At 41.8% G+C, this 24,276-nt stretch overlaps 1 protein-coding gene across 4 annotated transcripts in view; it reads left to right on the top strand.

Annotated features, from left to right (window-relative positions):
* Positions 1 to 213: 213 nt before the first annotated feature.
* Positions 214 to 24,276, top strand: part of rtkn (rhotekin) — a 77,651-nt gene continuing 53,588 nt past the window's right edge. The window contains exon 1 of one of the 4 annotated variants that reach the window (XM_036144435.1): positions 214 to 677. In XM_036144435.1, the coding sequence (XP_036000328.1) occupies positions 222 to 677 (456 nt within the window). In that variant the 5' untranslated portion in view covers positions 214 to 221. Of the gene's footprint in view, positions 678 to 22,854; positions 23,367 to 24,276 lie in introns of those variants that run through there. The other 3 variants (XM_036144438.1, XM_036144439.1, XM_036144436.1) reach the window with 3 other exon arrangements.

Below are 24,276 nucleotides of genomic sequence, written 5' to 3'. Positions count from 1 at the left end.
TTGATACTTTTTCAGGCACTGCGGATGGATCTTTGGCCCATTATGAAAGGGTAAACCTGTTAAAGTCTTTGCCAATGGGTTTGTGGCGCTTCCCACTGAGCGACTTGCAGTAATACTCCCACGAAAGGGCAAATCGCAGTTGTAAATCGTTGCCATTGATTACCAGCAGAGGTCTCTCCGGATGCGGGACGGTGCCAAGTCAGGTCTCAGCTGCGCACCACATGGGGTGTCACCGCGTCGATGCTGGGCGCACAGTCAGGGCCAACAAGAGATCCAGCTCTTCCTCCTCCAGCGGGTGGACTTGTCCCAGTTCGGCACGGATCCCACGTCTGAAAGAACGCCAGCAGAGGGCTAAAACCTGTTTCCCCCTCCCTCCTTTAACTCTCCCAGGACTTTTTTTGGCCGGTGGGATCGTTTCCTGCTCCCACACCTTGATCTGCGCTGATCTGTTTGGAAGTTTGGTCATTCTCCTCCTCCTCCCCATTTCTGCGCTCCGTCAAGCTCATCCTGGACCGGACCGCTCTGTCGGAGAGAAGTTGTCGGGGGAAAAGTCAAGAGAGGCGATGTTTTGCCGGAATCAAACGACCCGAGCCACGGTTGCCCGGGGCTCGGCTCTGGAGATGGAGATACGGCGAGGGAAGTTCAGAAAGAGCGATTTCCTGCACGCATCATCACAGGTAGACCACCTTTAAACGTATCTGTCTCTCACACGCTTGCATCAGACGGCGTCTCCATTTAAAGCGCCGTCTGATCTCTCTCTCCTCCTTTAAAGTAACTTTATAAACACAGTTTGAATGTGGGTCAGTCTCAGGGCTCCTGCGTGTCTGCTGCGTCTGCCTGTTTCTGATACATTTGTCATTAAGGCTGCGCTGTTGCATTCTCCAATTAAAGTGCTTGTTTTGCTTAGGCAATAAATAAATAAATAATGGCAACCCCCCCCCCCCCCCCCCCCCCCCCCCCTGGGTTTTAGGTGCAAGTTTATAAGCGAAGAGTTCATTTATTTCGGTTATGTCATTCAGAAGAAGGTTTGACTCCTATCATATTTAGATCCATTATTACACACAGAGTGATATATTTCAAGGTTTTAATTCTGTAAATTCTGATGAATGGGGCCAATAGCTGATGAAAATACTTAATTTAAACGTCAGAAAATTATATTGCATACAGCCAATGAAAAAATGAAATCGGTGTTATCCTATGTTCATGTTGTGGCCTGTACAATCCCAGAGAAGACTACTATGAGTTGGCCAGCACCGCCGCAGGGATTAACTATGGAAGAAATGGTATAGTTAACCACATTTTCTTATGAAGCTGACTGTTCAGAGATCCGAACCCAAGCATAATAATGGAAAGTTAAGAGGAAGGAAAAAGTTTGGTTAAAAAAAAAGATGACCAAGCAATGGGGAAAACGACGAAATGAGAGGAATGTGAAGCAAAGCTCACGCAAGAGTTTTGGGGTTGTAAAATATTTTGATATGTTGCTGACACCCATACAGGACTAAATCATGACCTTTGTTTAGCCTATTGACATGATTTAAAATAGGTTAGTTCTATATATTCTCCTTGAAGGTATTGTCCCCTGTTTCAAACTCACCTCATGCTGTTCTTTATCTTCTTTTAATATTGATATAAAGCTTCCCACCTTCTTTAAAGTACATTTATTTCAGAGGATCACTGAGTGAGCTTTTTTTTTCTGTTTTGCCCACAGGCTGTTAGATAGTCAAATATGAATACTGTAGATAAAAATTGCACTGCTTCAAATCATTGAATTCAGGTGTTCCATTCTCTTCTTTGGCCCCAGGGGTAATCAGCCTCCCAGGCTTCCATGTGGTTTCTACACAAATATTTGTGAAAAGAACGGGGCTCTATCAGAAACTCATTAAATATAAAGAGCGTACTGCCATAGGATGGTTCCTGTGGCAAAATACTATAAATTTCTCTCTCTGTTAAACATTTAATGATCAACTGATACTGGTATTAACACCAAGTGTCGTGCAAACACTTAATGCTGCAGCATACAAGGAGATTTTAGACAAATCCACTTTGCAGACTACGCGGAAACAGTTTGTCGATGGCCCCTTCCTGTTGCAATGAGACTGTGCGCTGGTGCACAAAGAAAAGTCATTAAAAGGGTATCGAGGTGGAGGACTTTGACTGGCCTGCACAGAGGACCCTGACCTCGACCTAACACATCACCTTTGGGACAAATTAGAGCAGAGATTGTGAGCCTGGCCATATCAGTACCTGACCTTACACATGCTCTCCTGCAAGAATAGCTACGCGTTCCTATAAACACACTCCTAAACATCGTGGACAGCCTTTGCTGAAGGGTTGAAGCTGTTATAGCCGCAAAGACTTGGCCAAGTGGGCCGAAGGCAAGCGTTTCTCCTCTCACCTGCCTATTCTTGGATCAGAAGTGCTACTTTTTACGCCGCAATTTCCATTTTCCTTTTCAGCCACGCTCCCATGTCGGCATCTGCTTCATGTTAGCTGCCGTTTTGACAGGGAGCCAGAAGTGACTTCCAGTGTAACCTCTAATTATTTTTTGCACACTGTCCAATTTAATCCCATTTGGGTGGATAGTCCCTTTTTTGTTTCTCCCCTCCTGAACCCCTTCCTTTTACATGCTCTCACAATCACACATGCCTCCCCGGGTTTGCCTCCTACATTGAATTTAGACTACAGCTACTGTTTGTGCTCGCTTGAGGAGCTGTTGTGAGACTCGGGGGCCAGTGTTTCCAGCAGTGAGGTACGCGTGGAAGAGTGGGAAATCAAAGAGCGGGTAGACACAGCCATAAGAGAAGACTTAAGGAATGTTAAAAGCTGCATTAGAGCGTATCGATTCCTTCACTCTCTTAAAATCTGTCTGTCTTTTGTATCATTATGCTTTTTGTCTATGCTAGCAGACGTGCGCACCATTAAGTAATGTTGTTTACAATTCACACCACAGGAAAGCCCAACTCATCTCCGGGAGATCAGGCACACTTCATGCTCTATTGATCTGCTGTCCGGACACTCTGATCTGTTCGCTTTGAGCTCATATCTGTGGAACAAATCCATACATGAAGAAAAAAATGTGACATTGCTCGAGGTACAGCTTTATGAATGTGTTTAGATCGAAGCGATTAGGCAATGGAAACGTCCGTTTAAGTTTTATTTTTAGTCGATGTCAGCCGGTTGTCGTCTAAGAGCTTCTAAGTAATTTATATATGAGAATTAAACAGCAGTGCGTGGCTATTTAGTACGGTTCAGAAATGCAGTGTCCCTAGAGAAAGAAAATGGGCCACACCTGGAGCTGTAAATAACCTTCAAGTCTTGTTGTTTATATTCGCAATGTATTTGACTTTAAAAAAAAAATATCATCTCTGTATTAGATATTCATGAGGGAGAAGGCTTTCCCTCCTTTCACAACAATAATAGTTCCTTAACTTTGTAAAGTGCCCTCCGCTGGCACTCATATAAGATTAATTTGCGTCTCAGACTCTGTTGCCAATGCTAATGATCCTCTTTCAGAGGCTGGGAGTTTCCTCTTTGCTCTGTGTGTCCGGTCCCTTTCTCAATGCCAGCCTGGAACCAGTGCATGGCATCTCAATGAGCTAGTATAAAAGCACCTTTTTTTCCCCCCGCCGTGCCAGGGAATATCACGTTTGAGGGTTCAAGCCAGTGTCTAAATGTTCTAATGTAATACAATAGGTGTTAATAATACACAAGGAAAAAAATGCCATGATTGTAAACCAGAATCAATTCTCAAAAACCCAACTTTGGTAACCTTCATGGACCATTTGCCTTGCAGCGAACAGTCATATGAATAAAATCTACATAACATTTAAAATACCCCTCTGATGCTTCATCGCCGCAGCAAGCCGTCTCTTTATGAACATATTTAAATTGCCTGCCACAGTTACTGTGGCACACATTAAATGTCATTTTATGCAGGTCAGCATTTGGTTTAGGACAAAGCTTACTGTAATTTTTCAGATGCTAATGCCACTAAATATTAAAGTGTCATCCAATGCATAATGGCGAACTAGTTGGGTCCGCCAGATTCCTATTTAAAATCCCTTGGTGTTTAAAAGAGTCCACGATGCCGCACAGTCTTCCCAGGTCTTTTCACAAGTACCCGGGCCCTCAGCATCATAGATCCTCCATCATACTTAGCAGCAACTGCTTTTCCACTCATTCATCCTTTGTTTCACATCAGGTTGAACAAACTGCATTTTTATTTGTACGGTGGTCTTCCCAGTCTCCTCCGAACCATAGCACCATAGTGTGTGCTATGGTTGGTATAAAGACCCCCAAGGTGTCACGTTTTGCTCCGTTAAGCCTTGTAGATTTATTTTGTTTGCTTTTTTATTTTTACCTCTATAAACACCACGCTTACTGTGTTGGGTGAAACGTTGGCTTCTGGGACAGAGACACCGAAAGATGTGGATGATTAGGAAGAATTTTATCCAAACTTTGAACAATGAAGAACTTACAAAAGTGAAGCTTGAATAACAGATACTTCTGTTGGATTTATTTTAAATGGATTATGTGGACAAACAATTTGTGACCTGTGGTTTTCTTAAGAGGGATCGGTTTCTTAACAAGGTTTTCTGTGTAAGATTTTGCTAGTGCGACAAAAGATGCATTTATTTGAAGACTATCTATACTTCTTTACCAGGGTTGGTTGCAACTGTGGAGCTGGCACTTTAAATGCCCAATTTAAAAAAGGTGGCCATTCTCCTGTGTTTCTCCACTTCTTAATCGAAGCTCTTGAGCGGAGTCAGTCAAGCTGGTCTGTGCAACACAAACTGATAGGGTCATGTGGTCAAAGAATGTAGGAATGGGAGACTGAGCAAGTTATTATACTGCACTCCTGCAGAATTTGCTGAAAAACTCATTCCACAGCCTTCATGTTGCTCCTCTCGTTGCAAACACACAAGACATCTGCTTTCTGCATCCGTTTTTTTTTTTTTTTTTTTGTTCTAATCCACAAGGCTGCTGGCTTGTCTCTAAATCCTCCATTCTCCCAGCTCTGCTGTTTCAGCTCAAGACGACCAGGCGCACAGTGGGACCTTTTGAATTGCACTGCTATTATTTTTGTTATTATTACGAAGGAATGCCCTCTCTTTCCACGCTCTGTCGGCTCGTTGCGTTTAATTTAAGGATTCGCTACACCAGTCCACACATCGCTGTGGCTAGCAGTGGCTATACGGGGCGAGGAAGTGGTTAGATACATGTGACGACGCACCCATCCGTCCACCCACAGTCACTCTCAGCCTTTGGGAGGGCATGGTGAGGCTTGGGAATCTGGCATGTGTTGACTGAAAGCTTTAATAAAACTTGGTTATAGTGTGGCTGGGTTTGGTGCAAATAAAAATCTCAATGACAGACATACAGTTGTTAAAATGAAAAAGGCAGATGTACAGCATATTTAATTAGTAAACTTTTTTTATGTAGTTTGTTGGGAAAAAAAAATATCTGAAAGAGATGAAAACTCATTTTTTTAAACAAAAGATGTTTTTGTAGACAAAAGATAAATAAGACAATTTAAATAACAGTTTTAAATGTAATTTGTGGGGAAAAAAACATATTTTAATCTTTGGAATGAAATAATTAAAAAATAAACTAAAATTATTTCAGTTCAGTGGGCCTCTTCTCCACAACCACACAATGATTTAAAAATACACTAAAAAGGCCAATCAGAACTCTGTGGCCTATTTCTGCTTTCAACTCTAAATTCTTTAATGAGAAGAGTTGATGCCAGCCCCATGTGTGACAGGGCACTTGTCCAAATAGCCGGGATGTTAAAGTAAGAGCTCAAATTTGAAACTTTCATTAGCATGTTTACGTTAGCAATTAGCATGGTTAGCACTGCTAGCATTGCTAAAAAAAAAGGTGAATGTTGTACTTTACAGAGAATATCAATCCCTACTCTAATTCTGAGATTTCAAAAAACCCACTGACATTTCCAAATCCAACATTGTTCCAAAACAAACGTACGCTGAAAGCTCAGCAAGATAAAGCAAGAGCCACTTTGCTGTAATCCTTTCAGCCTTTCTGTCATCAGCTGAAGTCATGCTTTGTTATGTTCTCTTAAGGCCTGAATGAATCACAGAGTTGTCTCAACATGCTGAGAATAAAGTTTCCTTTAAACAGCTTCGTACACCTCTGCGCCTTCTTTGACTTCATTTGAAATTAGCATACTTTTCGACATTTTCTGTAATAACTTCCATGTTGAAGAGTGTTTTTTCAATGTGCATTAAAATTTGGGGTTTATAACGCCACAAAAAAACACTACTTGAACATAAATCTGCCCACGGTCACTCAGCTGCCACTGGATTTTTAGGTCTGGTTGGTCTGGTCCAAGTTGCTTTATCCACTTTTTTTTCCTCCAGCAAAAGCCTTGTGAAATGATTATTTCTAGTGCCACAAATAAGTGACCGAATCTTAATTTGCCTAAATGTTTCGCTTCCGTTGCTGTGTTTGAGGGTAATTCGCGCCCACGCATTAAAGCTGCCGGGGGGGTTGACTTTGATTATTAGTTGATTCTTTAATCTGATTGGACGAAAAATAACACAAAAAGCACTGATTGGACACAGGAGCAGATAGTTTCAGCTCGAGGAGAATCTTTAAGTAACTAATTAGACACCAGCGTGAAGTCACATGGAAGAAAAAATCTTTCACTACATGCATACGCATTCATTTATCTGGCAATCCTCGCCCTTTACAGTTATGTATGTAGGCCTACACAGAAAATAACCCCAACTAAAACCAGAATGGTACAGGAATGCTGAAAAATCAAAAGTCAGACATTTTATGACAGAACAGCTGTATTATTTGCTTCTTATTTCATAATTCACCTTTTCAGCGTATATATGTCCAGCAATTTCGATGGGTGTGGCTCCATAGCGCCCCCTATGAACAAGAAGCCGCATTTAATCCTGTTCAGGATTGAAGTAAGGCTATTCCAGCAGTGACTGGTGAAAGACAAGACAGAACCTAAACATATATACTTACCAACTCATGAAAATGAAATGTGTGGTTAAATAGGTAAACAGAAATATCTTTCACTCCAAACCTTTGAAAAATTACTTTGAGGGTTTGACATGGATGAATATGGGGGCGTCATGTTTCCCAAATTGGGAGATCCCTGTTAAGTATGGATTAAAGTTTGGTGCGGCAGTAGTTAATCAGCTTCATCCTCAGTAGCCTCTCATTGTGGCTTCTGCTGGAGTTCATTGTGGCTTGACGGGAAACTGATTAGCTAAGTCGGTTTACGTAAATGTCTGTCTCCCTGCGTGCAAAAACCAGAGGGGTCACGTAGATGTCGTCGGATAAGGCTTGTCCCAAAAAATCAAGCAGCTCAAGCCTTGCACTCACTATTTACTTGCTTACAGGGAATAGTGAAGGATTCATGAGCTTCAGATTCAAAGCAGATCTGCGTGCCGAAGGAAAAACTGTGTTCTGTAGCTGCACCGTAGCCCCAAACCAAACAAAGAACTAAGGCATAAGCTCAAAACAACAACAAAAAAAGAAAGGAAAAAGATTCAGAAGCCCGAGGGTTCTGAAGAGTGGATGCACTCTGCTTTATTGATTTCTCGAAGAACTGCAGTGCCAAGATTGGCCTGCATAGATTTCTCCATGTCTGTGTGCACCCTGAGGGCTTTCTGGCATGTTGAACACTGCAGGGGTACAGGGGAGATGCTAGGGAAAATTTACCCCTTCTAGGACCCTTATTCTCAAACAAAGCTGGGCCGCTGGAGGTTTCTGCTTGGAGGCGTTCCTGGTATGCCGTGGGATATTTTAACTAGCAAATGTTTAACTATTCTTATTAGACGGGCTTTGTATGTACATCAGGGCACAGCATTGTTCCCAGACAGACTCAGAATGAAACATGGTTTAATCAGCTTCTTCAAGCGAAAAGTAAAAATTAAGGAACTTTGTGTTGCTTCTCTCCAGGTGATGGCTGGACTGTTTGCTTGGTGAGTAGCGTATTACAGAAAGCAGAGCTCTGTTTAAATGTTATATTTAATATGCCCTCCTTTTCGGCCTCCCAACACGGAGCTCTCATAATATTCACTGTCTTGCATAAACTGTTCATGTCCCTTTAACCTTTTCACTTTCTTTTTTTTGTTTGACAATACAATTCCTCATTTTATTTGTATTTAATACAAGTAGTTCGTGATTTTAAGGTGGAAGTAAAAATGTCTAATTTATATTTTTCTTTACAGATAAGCCTGGAAAATGTTGCATGCAAGTGTTTCTGATCAGTTTTACGCATCTAGAAAGTGAAGGTTTTGCCTTTTCTTCTTTGCAAAATAGCTCAAACCCAGTCGGATTTGGTGGAGAGGGTCTCTGGATGTCAATGTTTTATTGTCGCCACAGTCTGGACTTTGGTTCACTCCAACTTATGAACATAGATGCATTTTGAAATGCAATTTTCAAGTCCCGTCACCCATACTCAATTGGATTTAGGATTTAGCTGAAGAAAAGCGTCCCAATGGTATGATGCAGGTTTGACGACCCCAGGAAAATATATTGAAGTTTGATCTTGTAACAGGGCGAAATGTGAAAAGTTTCAAGGGGTATTAATAGTCTATCAAGGCGTGGTACGTGGTACATTCTCTTATGTGATTTTTGTTTTTATATATATATATAGTCTGTTGTTTAACCCTACAGTATTTGTTTTGGAAACTTTATGCGTGTTTAATTTTTGGAGTGCTAAGTTGTGAGTTAGTTCCCTATTTCAGGGGAAAATGTGCTGATTTCATGATAGCCTGATAGTCATCGTGTGCAGTAGATGAACTCGCTTGCTGTTGAACCTAAAAAGCCCCGCAGGTCTTCATTTCCTTTTCCATGCAGCGCACATGAAACACAGTTACCGGATGTCCTCTGACCCTTGGCTAGTCCACACCACAGACTCAAGGACACCACTTTCCTCTCAGCCTTATCTTATCTGAGCCCTATTGACCGTACAAGCCATTTAAAGCTCTACTGGAAAAGACAGCAAACACATAAAATGTTGCCAAAAGATACCCTTTTCTTATACGGATTCGGCTTGTGTGTTCTAGTAGCAGCCAGTCGGCTATTCCCAGGTCCCTGCTGCTGTAAATGGAAACGGCTTGAGTGTGTGTGGTGGAATGTGGTTTGAGTCTCTGTGTGGCAGCCGGTGTCAGGACGCAGTTTAACAGCTGAGGGTCCGCTGCTTATGTTACAAGTAAACCCCACCCAGCCACACATCCCATGTTCTTTTTCACAACAGTGCTTCTCTCTGAACAAGGCGTGAACATAAATAGCAGACACAGGAAGTGAGTCACACCCACTGCTGCTATCTAGTTCACACGTGTCAGCATCTCCATGTACGTCTCCGAGCCTGCCCTCCCTTTTGCTGTTTAAGAGTCGTGAGTGAAGGCTGAATTTTTTTTTTTCTTTCTTCAAACCTTTGGTGGTTAGTCATTCATGATAGCTGAAGTTTTTCAATCTCTGATTCACAACACCGCTTTACATAGTGACTAAGCAGTGTCTCCTTGAGCAAGGTCCATGGCGGATTGTCTGACACAGATGGGCTTTGTTCGCCCAGCGCATGCCGTCTCGTTCGAAGCCATCACTGCCAGTGACTCATTTAGCAGACAGAGAGATGGATCGACAAAGCTTCAATACCGGGAGATGTGAACACTTCCACGATGCATTATCAAGCTTGTCTCACTCGCTTATCTTGACTAGATAAATGTTTTTAATCTGGGTAAACCCAAACCTCCCTTGAAGCTTCTGGGAAACTGTGGTAATATAACAAAAAACATCTCCTCAAGGATTGTGGATTACGTCTCCTCTAGCGTTGCACATGTAGGCTGACATTGTTTTTGGTCAGGCTCAGTTCACCTTGGATGGAGAGCATCGTTGAACATCAGTTTTCAGGTCTAGCCACAGACTCTCAGCTAGAATAATGTCTGCCCAGCTTGTTTATGCTGGCAGAATTTACATACGTACATACTCTCACATGAATAGTAGATCTTGTGAGTCTGTTGGTGCGTATAGGGAGCCTCTACGCCAGGGGTGACAAACATACGGCCCACGGGCTGACTCCGGCCCGCCGAACAATTAATTAATTATTTTTTATTTATTTTTTTTCACTGTCCTGTCTGGAAATGTGGCAATAAGAATTGCTGTCTTAATGCCAAAAAGAGCTCATCGGATTTGACTTTCACAAGTGGAGCAGTACTGCTTTTGCCATAGTGCTCCGCTTGATTTATAAATGTGAATAGTTTTATTATGATTCATGCGGGGAATATCTCAAATGATATGGACACTACAATGGGAAAGTAGGAGAGGAAAGGAAGAACAAGAAGAAAAATGAAAAGGTGAAAGAAAGAGGAGATAAAAGGAAAAGAATGATAAAACAATTATTGGAAAAAAACATGTTCTTCGTTTAATTGAAAATCTGCAGTTCATATATTGTCCATGAGGGGCGCTGTGTTTTCAGATGTGGAAAATTGATTTTAAATAATTTCTTAATTTTTATCTGTTTGATGTATTTTGTCATGCAGGACAGTGTTTTTAAGTTCCAGAAAATGTGAATAAATGTTTTTCAACATTGTATAATCACTGTGATCAGTTCTTATGCATAATGCACAAGTAAATGTTTAACTGAGTAAAAGTATTGTTGAAATTGCACATACTTTTCTTAAAAACGCTGAGGTTATTCATAATATATTGTGTAAAAGTGAAATTCATTTAATATAAAAATCAACAACAAGTCCACTTTTATTAGTTCTATTTAATCTTGCAATGAGTTAACTCGTGTGGCCCTCTTGAAATCAGATTAAGCTGTATGCGGCCCCTAAACCAAAATGAGTTTGACACACCTGCTCTACGCAGTCAGTAGGTCAAGAGAAAAATCTGTATGATTTGGTTTGTCATGGCCTTTAGTCCTCAACACAGCCGTCCTGGGTTTGACTGCCGCCAGTGGAGATTTGCCACATGTCTTCCCTCTCTCTCTCAGCCCCCTGTCAGCCTACTGTCATTGAAGGCCACTAGTGGCACAAAAATAACAAAAACATGCAGTGACACCATTTAATAAGGGAAAACTCTACCCAAACCAACCTGGCCCCTTGTAAAAAATATTTGCCCTACTTGTTAAACTATAAGTAAACTATGATTAACTCCATTTTTGGACAGCTGAGTTCAGTTTGTTGTTGTAGTGATGATGGCAGTTGGAGGATCCACTTAATCACAGTCACAGCTGTATTCACAAATGGAGCAAAAATAAAACAGTTACACCTAGAAAAACTCCAAAATCAATAATACAGAACAGAGTCAAAAGCACAGCACATCTTAACATGTGCAGTACTGATTCATGAACTGCTTCATGAATTCATGACTCAATACGAAAGAGACTGGGCAAAAATAGCATCCCCATGGGAGAGTTCCAAGATGAGAACCCCCACTAACTATAAAGACAATGGACTGCCTCGGATTTACCACAAAATGACTCCCCAGACTTTTGTGAAAACAATCTGTGTACTGATGAGACAAAGGTGTAATGTCCTGGAAGTCCAATGTCCTGTTATAATTCCTATGCAACATTTACAAGGACAGAACATCTCACCGACAGTCAAACATGGAGGTGTGTGACGATCCTGAGTTGATTTGGAGGGTCGAATGACAAGCTTCCCCATCCCTGCTGAATAAAGGAAACCCAGCCATATGATGCTGCCACTGCCCCTTTTCACTGTGGGTGTGTGCTCAGCATGATGTGACTTCCTGGTAATTGGTAGCAAAGGATTTTATTTAGGTGTATCTGTCTGAAGGCAGCTGAATGCTTGCTTCATTGTTTTTGTCATTTCTGGTGGATTAGCTGAAAGCTTTTGGCACGTATTGCATTAGTTCTGATCCTGTTTACCTGTTCCTGTGAGTTGAATCTCTCTTCCCAAAGACCCTACCTCCCCAAGAGCCTTATTATGCCTGCCATTCCATTACTTTCAGGCTCAGGTCCCCTGATGAAGCATGAAAATGGGTCCTTTTGTCATGCGTTTCGGTACTAACCTACTTTCCTCCTTCTCATTCTCTTTTTCCTCTCCGAAGACATGTAGAGAATTTCTATTTGTTATGAATTAGGCTTTTTTTTATTTGGTTATTTCCTTGTTACCAGAGGCTTCAGCCTATCGAGCTTGACATGAATGAGAACTTCACTGTCTCATGCCAAAGGTATCTTCTTCCTGTGAACACAACACCCCCCCATTGAAGACCTCTCTGTTAAACATTGACAAAGAGACCCACACTCGGGACCAAATTCCTACGTGTGGTGTCATTTACAGGCCCGGACACTTGCTGTCAGCTCCTTTTGTCGAATAGGGCTCAGACACACAGGAGTCTGCGTTTGCCGTTCTCCTTTTGGAGATTCCGTACAGGAGGAAAGAGTTTTTACACTAGTTTCGAACGACGCTAATTTGTATGTTCTAGGTTAAACCTGTAACTTCACCAAGGACAAGTCATTAACCTTCAAATGATTCATGCAGTTAAGCAGGAAAGTAAAGGGCACGTCTGTTTCAGCCCACTGTACTGCACCTTTTCCCCCTCTTCGGTTTTTGCAGGCCTGCGGCTCTCATTTTTCATTTGCTTGTGCACAAAGGGGCTCTTTATCCCCTTACTCTGTACATCATATCACCAACTGACTTTACTGTAAGAGCAGATGGAGTCAGGGCCTCTCTTTCAATAAGAGGAATGTGCAGTGAAAGGGATCGATACCATGAAATGTTTAAAGGTGTTAGTGTGGGTGAAGGGTAGGTAAGCTGTGCATGCGAGTTCTTTCATTGATCTGGACTATTGTTTTCAGTTTGAGCACTCTTACCGAGGATGCGTAGGAATAGCCAATATCATTTTGCAGCTCTTCTAAATAGTTCAGTGCCTCGCGTGGCCGTGTCTTTCGGTGCATCCCGGGTGCAGTCGTGCGTTAGCGCAGGGAGGAGGTGGCGAAGGGGGGCACAAGTGCCAATGATGTTGTCTGTGTTGTTGATGCTGAACAGGTGTTTGACTTTATGGGACCAGATGGGTCTATTATGCACGTCTCCCTTCCCCGCATGCAGCACAGCGTCCTAGTCCCCGGCAGCATGTGTAAATGTGTTTGTTCACTGAGCCCAGCGTAGCAGACGGCGCGATGTCAGATCTTGTTCTGTCTTTGAGTCGGTGCTGCTGCCTCGGCGGTTATCTCCGGTGGCTCTCTGCTGCCTTTCCATCTTTACCCTTACCTGAAGGCACGGCCGTAACTGTCTGCGCGCGTTCGCCATAAGGGGGATTTGATAACCTAATCATTCCCACTGTTGATGCAGACGCTACTGTGGGGGGAAAAATAAGTGACAAATAAGATCATGCATTTCTACGAATCACTTAGGCACTGAAGAGATTTAGTCAAGAATGTCCATACCCGGGAAATCAGATTGAATGAGGAAAAAACAAATATTTTTAACACGGCAAATTTCTGTCGACTCAACGAATCGTAGCAGAGCGGCATTAAAAGTCTTGGGTTATAGAGTCCTGTGATGGCTTGTTTTTTAATAAGCTGGAAAATATAACTCATTTGAGTTTACATCAGAAATATCTAAAACTTCATGACCGTGCACGTTGCAATAAAAATCCTATCCTAAATGCAACGCACACATTTTCTTCCAATTCAGTGAATGAATTGGACGAGATGTTTGTTGATGATTAATAATAATCAGTCCACACATAATTAGTCCTTGTGACCGTACTGGTTGGTTTCTGCTTTAAAAAGTGCAGGGCCCATCGTTTCTTTATTTACAATATTTTCAAATGTTTTCTAAATGTATTCTTTGTTGCGTACACAAATATTCAAGTTGTAAATTTTAGGATTCATTATAGAATGTTACAGTGGTGTACGTCAATCCAAAATTAACCTGAAGTCTGGTTGTTAACCAAGTGGGGTTTTGCTGTATTGGAGAATATTTAGGTGCTTCCAGTTATTGGGTCACTGTTATCTCCAGCGGTCATTGGACAAGAGACAGGGTACACCCTGGACAGGTCACCAGCACATGTTTAAATCAAGTAACCCTTGGGGTTTATACAACTGGCTGTTGGAAAACATACACAAAGATGATAATATGGTCAAAATAATTGCCTGCCTAATAATTTGGTTGAGGGTAATTCCTAGTCCGATGTTGTGCAAAATCACATAGAAAACCAAAAATAAATCATAGGTCTGAAGTCCCTTTTAACATCAACCTTTTCGCACTTTAACCTTTCCCTGCTTTAATGCAGCCCAACTTGAATGCAGTTCACACTTAGATGAGAAAGTAGTTCAACATGAAACTGAAACCTACTGACTGCCGACAGAACCCATCCATCCATCCATTTTCTGACCCGCTTAATCCCTCATGGGGTCGCGGGGGGTGCTGGTGCCTATCTCCAGCGTTCACTGGGCAAGAGGCGGGGTACACCCTGGACAGGTCGCCAGTCTGTTGCAGGGCCACACAGAGACAGACAGGACAAACAACCATTCACGCACACACTGCCAACAGAAACCTTATTTTTTTTTATTATTCCTGACTTCATCTCTGTTGATGCCTTGTTGAACAAATACCTTCAGAATTTCCTTCTCACTTGCGCTTCCTGACAAAAACCAAACTGTTGTTCCGTTGTCCTGTCAAAATCAACTTTATTTGCCAATTTTGTGGCTACAAACAAGGAATTTGACTTCAGTTTCAAATGGCACTCACATCATAAAAAAATAATAAAAAACAACCAAACAGACAGGGACTACCCTAAACAACAAAACACTTTGAGGGGAAATGTCGGAACAGCAGCTGTATGTACAATAGAGGGGTTGTTGTTTTTTTGGGTTTTTTTTTTTGCATACACATAAATGAAAAAATATACATGCACACATACATATATCCTTACAAAACGTAAAGCCTAGCTGTAATAGTGAAAATGTGCTTCTTTGTTTCCAGCAGAGTAGCTGTCTACCCTGGCTGTAAGGTGTTCGTTGTGTTCAACAGAGACACAGCCTCTGTCAGTTTGAATGATAGTTTCCTGTGAGTCCTCTCCACAGTTGTTTAGATTTCATGTATGGATTATACAGATGCTGGCATTTCTGTTTAGCATTTTAGACATTTGAAGGGTTACTCTGCAGCGTGCATCATGATGCAAGTTCTGCTGAAAATGATGGGGCAGAAATTACAAATAATTGTGTGTGAATTAAATATGTACTTATTTTTAAACACTCATTTTGTCTAGCCCCCTCTGCATGCTATGTGCAGGAAGGAGTGCTACTGTAGGTCCCACTGCTGTTGGATTGTTCAATTCTACCTTATAACAACTCGTGCAATATTTGCATACCTACAATGATTGTTATTCTAGCACGGTCACCTTGTGTCCTATCTTGTCTCCTTCTGGTGAGGCTCGTCTTTGACACGTCTGATTTACCTGGAATCAAACAGGAAAGTGTGCCATAAAAAAACAATATGATTTTGTCCTCTAAGTATCTTCTAAATACAAATGTTGAGTTATCTAATTTAAACCAACACACACGTCTGCATTGTGATATTAATGGCAAGAATCTCATTGTGGTGCAAGCTGTTGATACTGGCGGTCTGCAGAGGGCGCCATTGCTCCATTACATTTTCAGCATCGGCTATAGGTGACCCCCATCTCTCCAATGGTTAACCTTCCCTGAACACATTTTGATGTTGCTTTATGTTCCTCACACCTTACAGTCATTAATAGTCAGTTTAGGAGATCATTCACACTATTAAGCGTAAATGAATAGCCGCGGTGCACCTGCCCTCTTCCATTCACACGCATCCTCTGTAATATTGCCGAGCCTTTACCCCGGAGGGCAGAAATCAATGTCGATGAATCTCCTAATGAGCAAGTTTCTCGTCCACTAAAGCGTCTGCCCCCTCAGAGGGATGAGTTTCTGCAGACTTCGGTAAATGGCTGAGGAAGCGTTCCTGAAAGTCAGCAATGATTCCGGGGAAGTAAGCAAACTGCTGAAATGTCTCCAAAGGTTATAGGGTGTGTGTGTGTGTGTGCGTGTGTGTGTGTGAGTTTTCCTTTAGTCCTTGCAGCACATGGGGTGTTGTTGATGTAGGATCGTCCATGCATTGTTGCTCCAGTCAGTGATTAGGTCACCTAGTCTCACAGATTCTGACGCGTTCATCCCTTCTTCCCAGTGAAAGAAAATATCTGCGGAGTGATTTGTGATTCTACCTCCGACTCTCTGTCCACGAGTTGCTCAAGCTTTGATGATGAAGTCTAGTGTGCGTCAGTGTCTACATTACAGTAGATATTGACCCAGTCTGGTCGTCACACTGAAACTGAGCCACCTAATAACAAGGCAGAACGCTGACGAGATTTACTGTGTCGTAACATTGTCTCCAGGCTTGAGTTATGGCTTTGCAGCTGTCAGCACAGGTTTTTTTTTCTTTTTTTTCATCCTATAAACTGAGAATTGACCTCCTGCGTTGGGGAAGGTAGGGGCGATTACTCAGTGAAACGTTTAGTTACACAACTTGCTGCAGGCTGAAGTCATTAAAATGAACAGATGTAACCCAGAGCATGTCACAGCAATGTAGCGTAATCAACTTCTTGAATTTTTTTCCCCCCAGTCTACTGTTTAGCTCTACTGTTTTGTTTTACAGAAGATAACCTTAAAATTCTGTCCCGGCTCTGCGTAGATCCGCAATGTCACCCAAACATTATGTGTTCAATCAAGCCAAGCTAGTTGTTTTTGTTGAAGCACAGCAAGCGCTGACCAAACTGCTGAACATAGAGTAGCTGCACACTACAAGTGCAAGTATTGGTTAGAAAGAAGGTCATAAATAGGAGGAAAAACAATAAAATCCTAACAGGATTAACAGTTGATACGTGGTCAAGAGCAACAAACCAAGCAGATCTTAAAATGGCATTTTGAAATGTTGGCAAAAAAGCTGGATTTTACATTTAGTCTGGATTTTACAATTATTTTTACAATGGACTTTACAAAGTCCATTGAAATATCAGTCCACCGCAGAAGACCCACTGAGTATGTATGCATATAAGTAGGACCTTTTAAGCTTTCACTTCCTCGAGCCATACATTTGCCGTTTTTGCAGAGAATAGCCATCCTTCCATTTTGAGGCGCAGCTTCATCTACTGCTCCTTTATTCCATGGTTCCCAGCAAGTCATTACAAAATGTGCACAGACTTGGCAGAGTGTTCATGTCAGATACCCTTCCTGATTAACATGACAGTCAAAAACAGTTTTGTGCTTTCAAAAAATAGAACCGATCGGTAGCAAATACAGAAAACATAGAGACCCACGTATTCATCCCTGAGGTACTATACATGACACTGGAACAGTGAAGGATCTGAAACTGTTTAGGCAAACACCAAGGGTTTATCTTTGTTTTGGGACAATCTAAACCTCTCTAGTGCAGTACTACAAATGCCCTCACAAGGCTTTAAACAACATATTACAATATTTTGTCAACATATATGACAAATGTAGCCAAACAAGCTAAAAATCATTAAACCTTTTTTGCACTTTCAGCAGGGCATCAGTCAGAGGTCTTTTTGTTTTTTGCTGTGCTTTTCCAATCACGTGTGAAAGTGCAAAAGAAATCAGAGAATTTACTGTGTTTAGTCTTGCCTTTCATTTAGTGATGTGAGAAACAACAGGGAGGACTTGGTGGGGCCATAATCACACAGGCAAGCTTCATCAGCTACATCTATATACTTTTCAGGCAGTTTTGCCACAACCCCTTGCTACTGGGTCGCTGCAAGTGTGTTTGTCTATTTACGTCTGAAATGTGTGTTTATGATGTAAGTATAGCTTTGTGTGTGTGTGTGTGTGTGTGTGTGTGTGTGTGTGTGTGTGTGTGTGTGTGTGTGTGTGTGTGTGTGTGTGCGCTTTAAATGAGGTACGTTGGGTTCAGTTTTCAGATGACAGTTGGGCTCCTTTGTTGTGGTTTTGGGTCTGGCTCCCTGAAGCCCTTGTGTGTTTCCCTACCCTTGTCTGCTGCCACGCTGTGAAGGAAACTAAGTACAGCTTTTATCCTCTCCTATATAATATAACGCAGCCTTGATGATAATAAAGGTTGCTTTAATGTATTGTAAGACAACGTGGCCTGGTGACGTGGAAGCTGATTGGCGTTTGCAACGAAAGCTCTTCTTAGCGACCATTTGTTCCTTTTTGCTCTTGGGCCAATTAGGTTTTTCTAAGGCAGAGCAGAAACTTAGAGATGTTTCACTTTTTTTTTTTTAATGAGCATGCATTGATCAAGAAATTTTAATTATATGTTGTTCGAGTTTACGAGGTTAAAACGAGCCAGACCGCCGTTGGTTATTTAGAAATGTGCCAAAGGCATTTCTTTAATGAAGGGACTGTTGTTTCACGCTGTTCTGAAGCAACTTTAGCAGCTTTGTCTCTTCGCTTGGAGATAAATGATCATGTTAGAAGCACAGACAGCTGGATATAATAGAGGAAAAATTCTCAAAGCAAAACTGACTCCAGTAAATAACAGTTTCACTCAGTCTTTCAAGTGTAAATAAAGACACATCAAGCCTATATCTCTGCTCCAAGTTGAATTTATAACGGTTGTTGCCACCATTTCTCAGAATCTCCTTTCCTTTGTCAAGATTTTGATGACAAACTACCGCTGTATCAAAGATACAGTTTTCAAGTTGCAATATGTAGTTGATCACAGAAACATATCTTACTTTCAAAGAATTATTTTAGATCTCAACATGTAGCAGGTTTTCCAGCAGCTCTCCCCAATTTATAAGTGGGGTGAACAATATGCATACAGAATAGAAGTCTCATGTGGGATAAGGATACAGTTTGTGTTAAAGATTTAACAAAACTCAAATACTAATTTTGTCGGGTGACAGTGATGGCAGGTAAACTGAATTTTGATACATTTAGTGCCAGCTCCAGAATTATTGGAACCCCTGATTACAATGTTTTGTTATAGAAGCTGGTGGATCATGTTTGTGCTGCAACATTTTGCTGCTGTTGTCTATAAGTGGACATTTTTGATGTCCTTTACACCCGCCTTACCGCCCCGCTCCCTGTGAGTGGTGGCAAAATGAGCTTAGGTCTGCACTCAGCCTTTTCTTCTTTCAATTTCAACAGTTTAAAAGGTTTTATTGCTCTGAGTGAAGAAATTGAAAGGTTTATCAGCTTTTCTGTAGCCATGTCTTGACTAATAAACATGAATATGAATGCCATATTCTCATGTTTTCCTATATTGATGAGTTTTGATGAGTTGTTAGGGCATAGGCAACTGTTTAAAATAATTAGTTCTCAGAGCACCCCCCCCCCATTCATACTTTGCAGAGATTGTAAAAATGTAAGTGAATTAGCTGGTTGCTCTGTTTTGATTTTCATCTACTCGTTTTTCCCTAAACAATCCATAATGTCGTAACATATATCTTACATCTAAAACTTTTCGCCCTCCTTTCTTCCATAGAGAACACCGTGTATATCCACCTTCCTCCTGAAATGCTGCCTGTGCTCTGGCGCGCTCTGCTTCCCCCAGCTGATTAGGTGCATGGAAGGGGGAAGTTATCCATATTCCTCCACACATCCGTTCAGAAACAACAAAGCTCCGGGCATTGTCTCGAAAGCAGCACAGCCCTCTGGGAGCTTATTATGCAAGGGTCAGGTTGTGTGATGCGTATCGCTGTTCGTGTCTGTGCTCGGAATGACTTTGCGCGAATGCTCCCGTTTTGATCAAACTAATTTGACCGAAACGGGTTGGATGGCGCTGACAACACTGTCACAGCAGCTGGCTATCACATCTGGCTCTTCCACGGCAGTCCCACGTTGCTAATCTACCCATTATTCCATCAACGGGCTGTGACCACCTAACGGGGCAAAAATCCCAGTGAAGCTGAAAGGTGTTAGGTCTTTCCACCACTAATCCTGGGTCACGGTACTGTTTTTTTTTTTTTACCCTCTCTGACTCTGGGCCAAGAGGCAGCAGTAGTTGAGTCAGCTGCCTGTCTGCCTGCCAGCAGGACCTGTCATTGAGATAATAGCTATTTTCTTCTGGTTTTGTTCAGCTTGCGGGCTTTTGTCTGATTAGTCTTTGTATTTTACTGGAAGGGGATTTACATGCAGCAGTTCTATGTTTTGTCTAAGTTGCAAGGAGTTCAGCTTTGCGCGTCTACCAGTGATCTTGGCAAAGATGCGGTGGGCGCTGCTGTGGATGGTGAAGCTTAAGCAAACAATGGCAGTGATCATCATCAGACCTTTAACTGGTGTAAAACTTTAGGTAAAGAGGGAAAACAAATCCCTTGAAACATACCATGGATGTACTCAAAATAACCGATCAACAGTATTAGGCCTTGTGTGACGTCCCAGAGGCAAGAGAAAAGACTGATTCTTGTAGAGTAGATTTTAATCTTGATTAAATAAAGATTTGCCGCATCATAACAATAGACACAGAAGAACGGATGCAATGTGGTTCAGTAGGTGACAAACTATAACTTCCGTGCGTTTCATTGATTTTTACACAAACGTCTAATAAATGAAAAGCTGTTATTGCTGCATCATACTTTTTAAGTTAGGTGTTGTAACGTTCAATGAAAGTTGAGTTTTTTTCCTCCTGTTCAGCAGCACATCTGATCGACTTTGAGGGTCAGTTGGCTGTGAATAAATGCATGCAGCGTCCTCCAGATGCACACTAAAATTCAGAACGCTTCCTTTAACCTGCAATCTGCAGGTTCACGTAACGCGTTTCTCGCTCCGCCTCAGCAGCGTTAAATCTCCTGCTTCTCTCCAGCTGTTGCTGCCTGTGACAGATTAACTGGTTGATCTTAAAAATCTGCGGGGAAGAGGTGTTTTCTGCCGGGGGAAACGATCCAGCTGCTTGCTTCTTTGCGGCCTTTGGTTTCTTCCTGTGAGGTGAAAGGCCGCTCAGAGCTCCTTTGTTTCCACTGTTTGCATTTGTAAAAGGTTTACAGCACATGTTCTGGGGTGATGGAGAGGCAGATGTGGGGGGAAATCTGTGTGTGTTGGAGCAAAAGGAACAGTTGGGGCAAAGTAAAGGGTTTGGCCCAAGCGAGTTTGGGTTTATGAAGAGTTTAGTTTTACTTGGAAGTCAGAAGGGGGAATGACATCACAACGTGTGACGTTCTTGTTTCAAATTGGAAAACGAGCGTCATTTCTTAGTTGTTAGTGCTGACTACCATGAGCAATACAATACGGGCAATTCTTTTATCTAGCTCTGTTTTGTGTTTCAAAAAAACTGAATGAAGATGTTCAGAATAGAGAGGTTGTTCAATACAATATGTCCCCCTGGTTTATGAGAGCCAAAACTGTTTGGTGTGTTAATAGGCAGTTTATAACTGCAGCTTTAACAACTTTCTACATGTCTATCAGTCATGTTGGTCTTTTAAATTATGAGATCCTGACATCCAAGTGCGAACAGAACGTGCCATGTATCCACCAAGGATTGATTTTCTTCTCTCATCATTAGTGAACTTACATGTTGGCAATGCAGATTTTTGGCCTGGTCAGCACTAGGTCTGGGAACGGAAGGAGTTTTCTAGTGCTGTTTGTCAGGTACAGTAAATGGAGAATGAGCGCTGGCCTTTGTTGTGCACTGTAAGCAACTGGTTAATGATGCCGAAAGGTGGTATCTGATTTCATTTCCAACTTGGTGCTAAATTTAACAGCCTATTTCACTGCTTTTTTCTTCTTCTTTTTAAGAAAAACAGTGAAATGGCATTTGATACCCTCAAACTCCTAATTCAAAGTACAGTACTTACTTAGTCTGAAACAGCTCATCCTACACTTAAAGGAAGATCACCATACATCCTGTTAGAGATCTCTGATATTTTTTCTGTTTCTGGAAAGACAATGGAGCCTGATTTACTTTTTTGTTGTCTTTAGGCAAACTTCAGATCAGGACAAGGGTGGAAACTGCAACACATAGACTAGTCAAACTTGAACTACATAATTATTTACTACCTATAGGTACTTTAAGAACACTGTTCTTCAGAAAGGAGCTCTCTAAAACTCTCCAGTATACCCTCCTATGGGGGAAATGGATCCGGAATGGGTGCAATTGTTATAAATCTGACTCAGTGGGGCATGCCTGCAGCGTGACGCTGGTTTCCTGTGGAGGGGTCGGCGCAGTTTGGTCTGCACCACGCCAGTGGAAGGACACACACCTCAACACTTAACGGTGTTGCGTTTTCTGCGCTCCTGATAAGATCTTCGGCCCAAAGAATATAGTTTGCTGAAACTTTACGAGGAACTTTTGTGATTCGTTTGTGATTTCTTTTTTTTCCTTTAAAAAATGCAAACTACCAGCGGAGACTGTTATCAAAAACTCTCTCTCTCTCTCTCTCTCTCTCTCTCTCTCTCTCTCTATATATATATATATATATATATATATATATATATATATATATATATATATATATATATATATATATATATATAAACTAAGTTTTAATTTTTGTTAAGGTTGTCTTGCGTGACCAAGACAAAAACTTGCGCCTGATTTTTTTTTTAAATCACCAACAAAGCAGACAAATTGCGTTTCTGTATTGAGACTACTTTTTTAATTGGGGGTCACTGTTACTTTACATTGCATAGGGGATTTCAGTGTTACCAATAATATGGAGCTCCAGCTGTTACGGTTCAAATTCCCTCCATTAAGCTGTAATAAAGAACAAAGCTCTCCACCAGCTTGATGCTGCGTTCTGCTGTGGTATTTTCGGCGCTCATTCGTTTAAAGGGGAGTGATATATCCCCTCCCCCTTTTCTGTTTTCTTTCTTTTTTTAAAAAAAAAAGTTAACTTGTAAAGCCCGGAGCGCGCCTTAGGGGTTAATTTAGCGCCGCGCAGCCAGAGAAGCGTCAAGGCGCATACGCGCTCACTGACTCACACAGTGGAGTAGTTGTGCCAGTCGCTCCCGCAGAGGCGATGCCCTTTTGTGGAGAGGTCTCTTGTCACAGAGGACACACCACGTTCACAGTGGGGACACAAAGAAGAAGAGCTCCATTCTTTCCGCGCTGTTGACTGTGGGTGTTTAAGAAGATTTTTTGCTGTGCGCAGAAAAGTAGGCGAAAATACCCCAGCCCACTCTCCCTGGAGTTACCAGTTTTGTTTTGGATGGAGAGCGGAACTCTTGCGCATGGCTTTTGCGCACGAAGTGAACGAGTGAAGATGAAGTTTCTTACAGCGGTTACAACAGGATAGTGGACAGAAATCGCGTTACTCTCCATCAGAAAAGAAGTTGGGTTTTCTTTCATTTGTAACCACCTGCCCAAAGGATGCCAATGGATAAATACGCAGACATGGAGGAAAAACTTTGGATACTGGAGGACCTCAATATGATGTACATCCGTCAGATTGCCCTCAGTTTACAGGTAATAGCTTACTTTTGACCAGTTTTATTTATTAATTTATTACCACAGAAAGGGATCTGATATCCCAGCCACAGAACCTTTTTTTCAGAGGTTTTCCTGTGCATCTTTGTGTCAACTAACGACACACAGCTGTGGTTCGGGCTGGCTGTGAGCTGCACAGAGGGGCTGCTTAAAGAATCTCTGTGTATGACAAACGAGTCAGTCTGACGCTGGTGTGGTCTCTGCCTTCACAGATGGCAGACAGAAAACAACCCCACATATCATCCATCTCTCTCTCTTAGTGTCCCCTTTCAGCTGGGGCTCACACACAGTCCACAGCTGCGCATATGGCCCCATAATTCCCTGTGTGATTCTGACTGAGCCTGTGTTAGAAAGAGAGGGGAAATTGGGGAGAAAATATTTTAACACTGCTAATTCGCACAATCTGTGTTGCTGTTGTCTCAGAGGAAATAACTAAGGAATGTGGGTTACATGAAGTTCAATTAGAAGCTTATCTTTTTGGTGTTGTAATATGAATTTAATCAGTATTTGTATGTGCTTCATCTGAAATATCACATTGTTAGTCTGATTTTGTGCAAAAGACCCTCAGCTGTAGCGTCCAATTTTTGGTGCCTTGAACTGAAGTATTCTGTATTTTTTTTATTTAGATCTGAACCTTTATGTAACGGTTGAACGATATGGGAAATTTTCAAATACGAGTTGCACTACCCAATGCATAGACTTGAAGTAATGTGTGCTCGCTTTCTGGTCCTTGTCAGCAACTGCTGGGTTATGTCTTTAACTCAAATGCTGGATGTATCCTGTTGGTGCTGAAGTGGTTGATAGCTGAAACTAAGCATTGGGTCACACATTACGACCCAGATTGTGGGGTTAGACAAGTGAATAAAAAGAGGCTCATCATTATTTACAG

The sequence above is a fragment of the Fundulus heteroclitus genome, chromosome 12 (assembly GCF_011125445.2).
Source record: "Fundulus heteroclitus isolate FHET01 chromosome 12, MU-UCD_Fhet_4.1, whole genome shotgun sequence".
In the NCBI taxonomy this organism is placed as follows: Eukaryota; Metazoa; Chordata; class Actinopteri; order Cyprinodontiformes; family Fundulidae; genus Fundulus; species Fundulus heteroclitus.
This window is presented reverse-complemented; position numbering and strand designations above follow the sequence as displayed.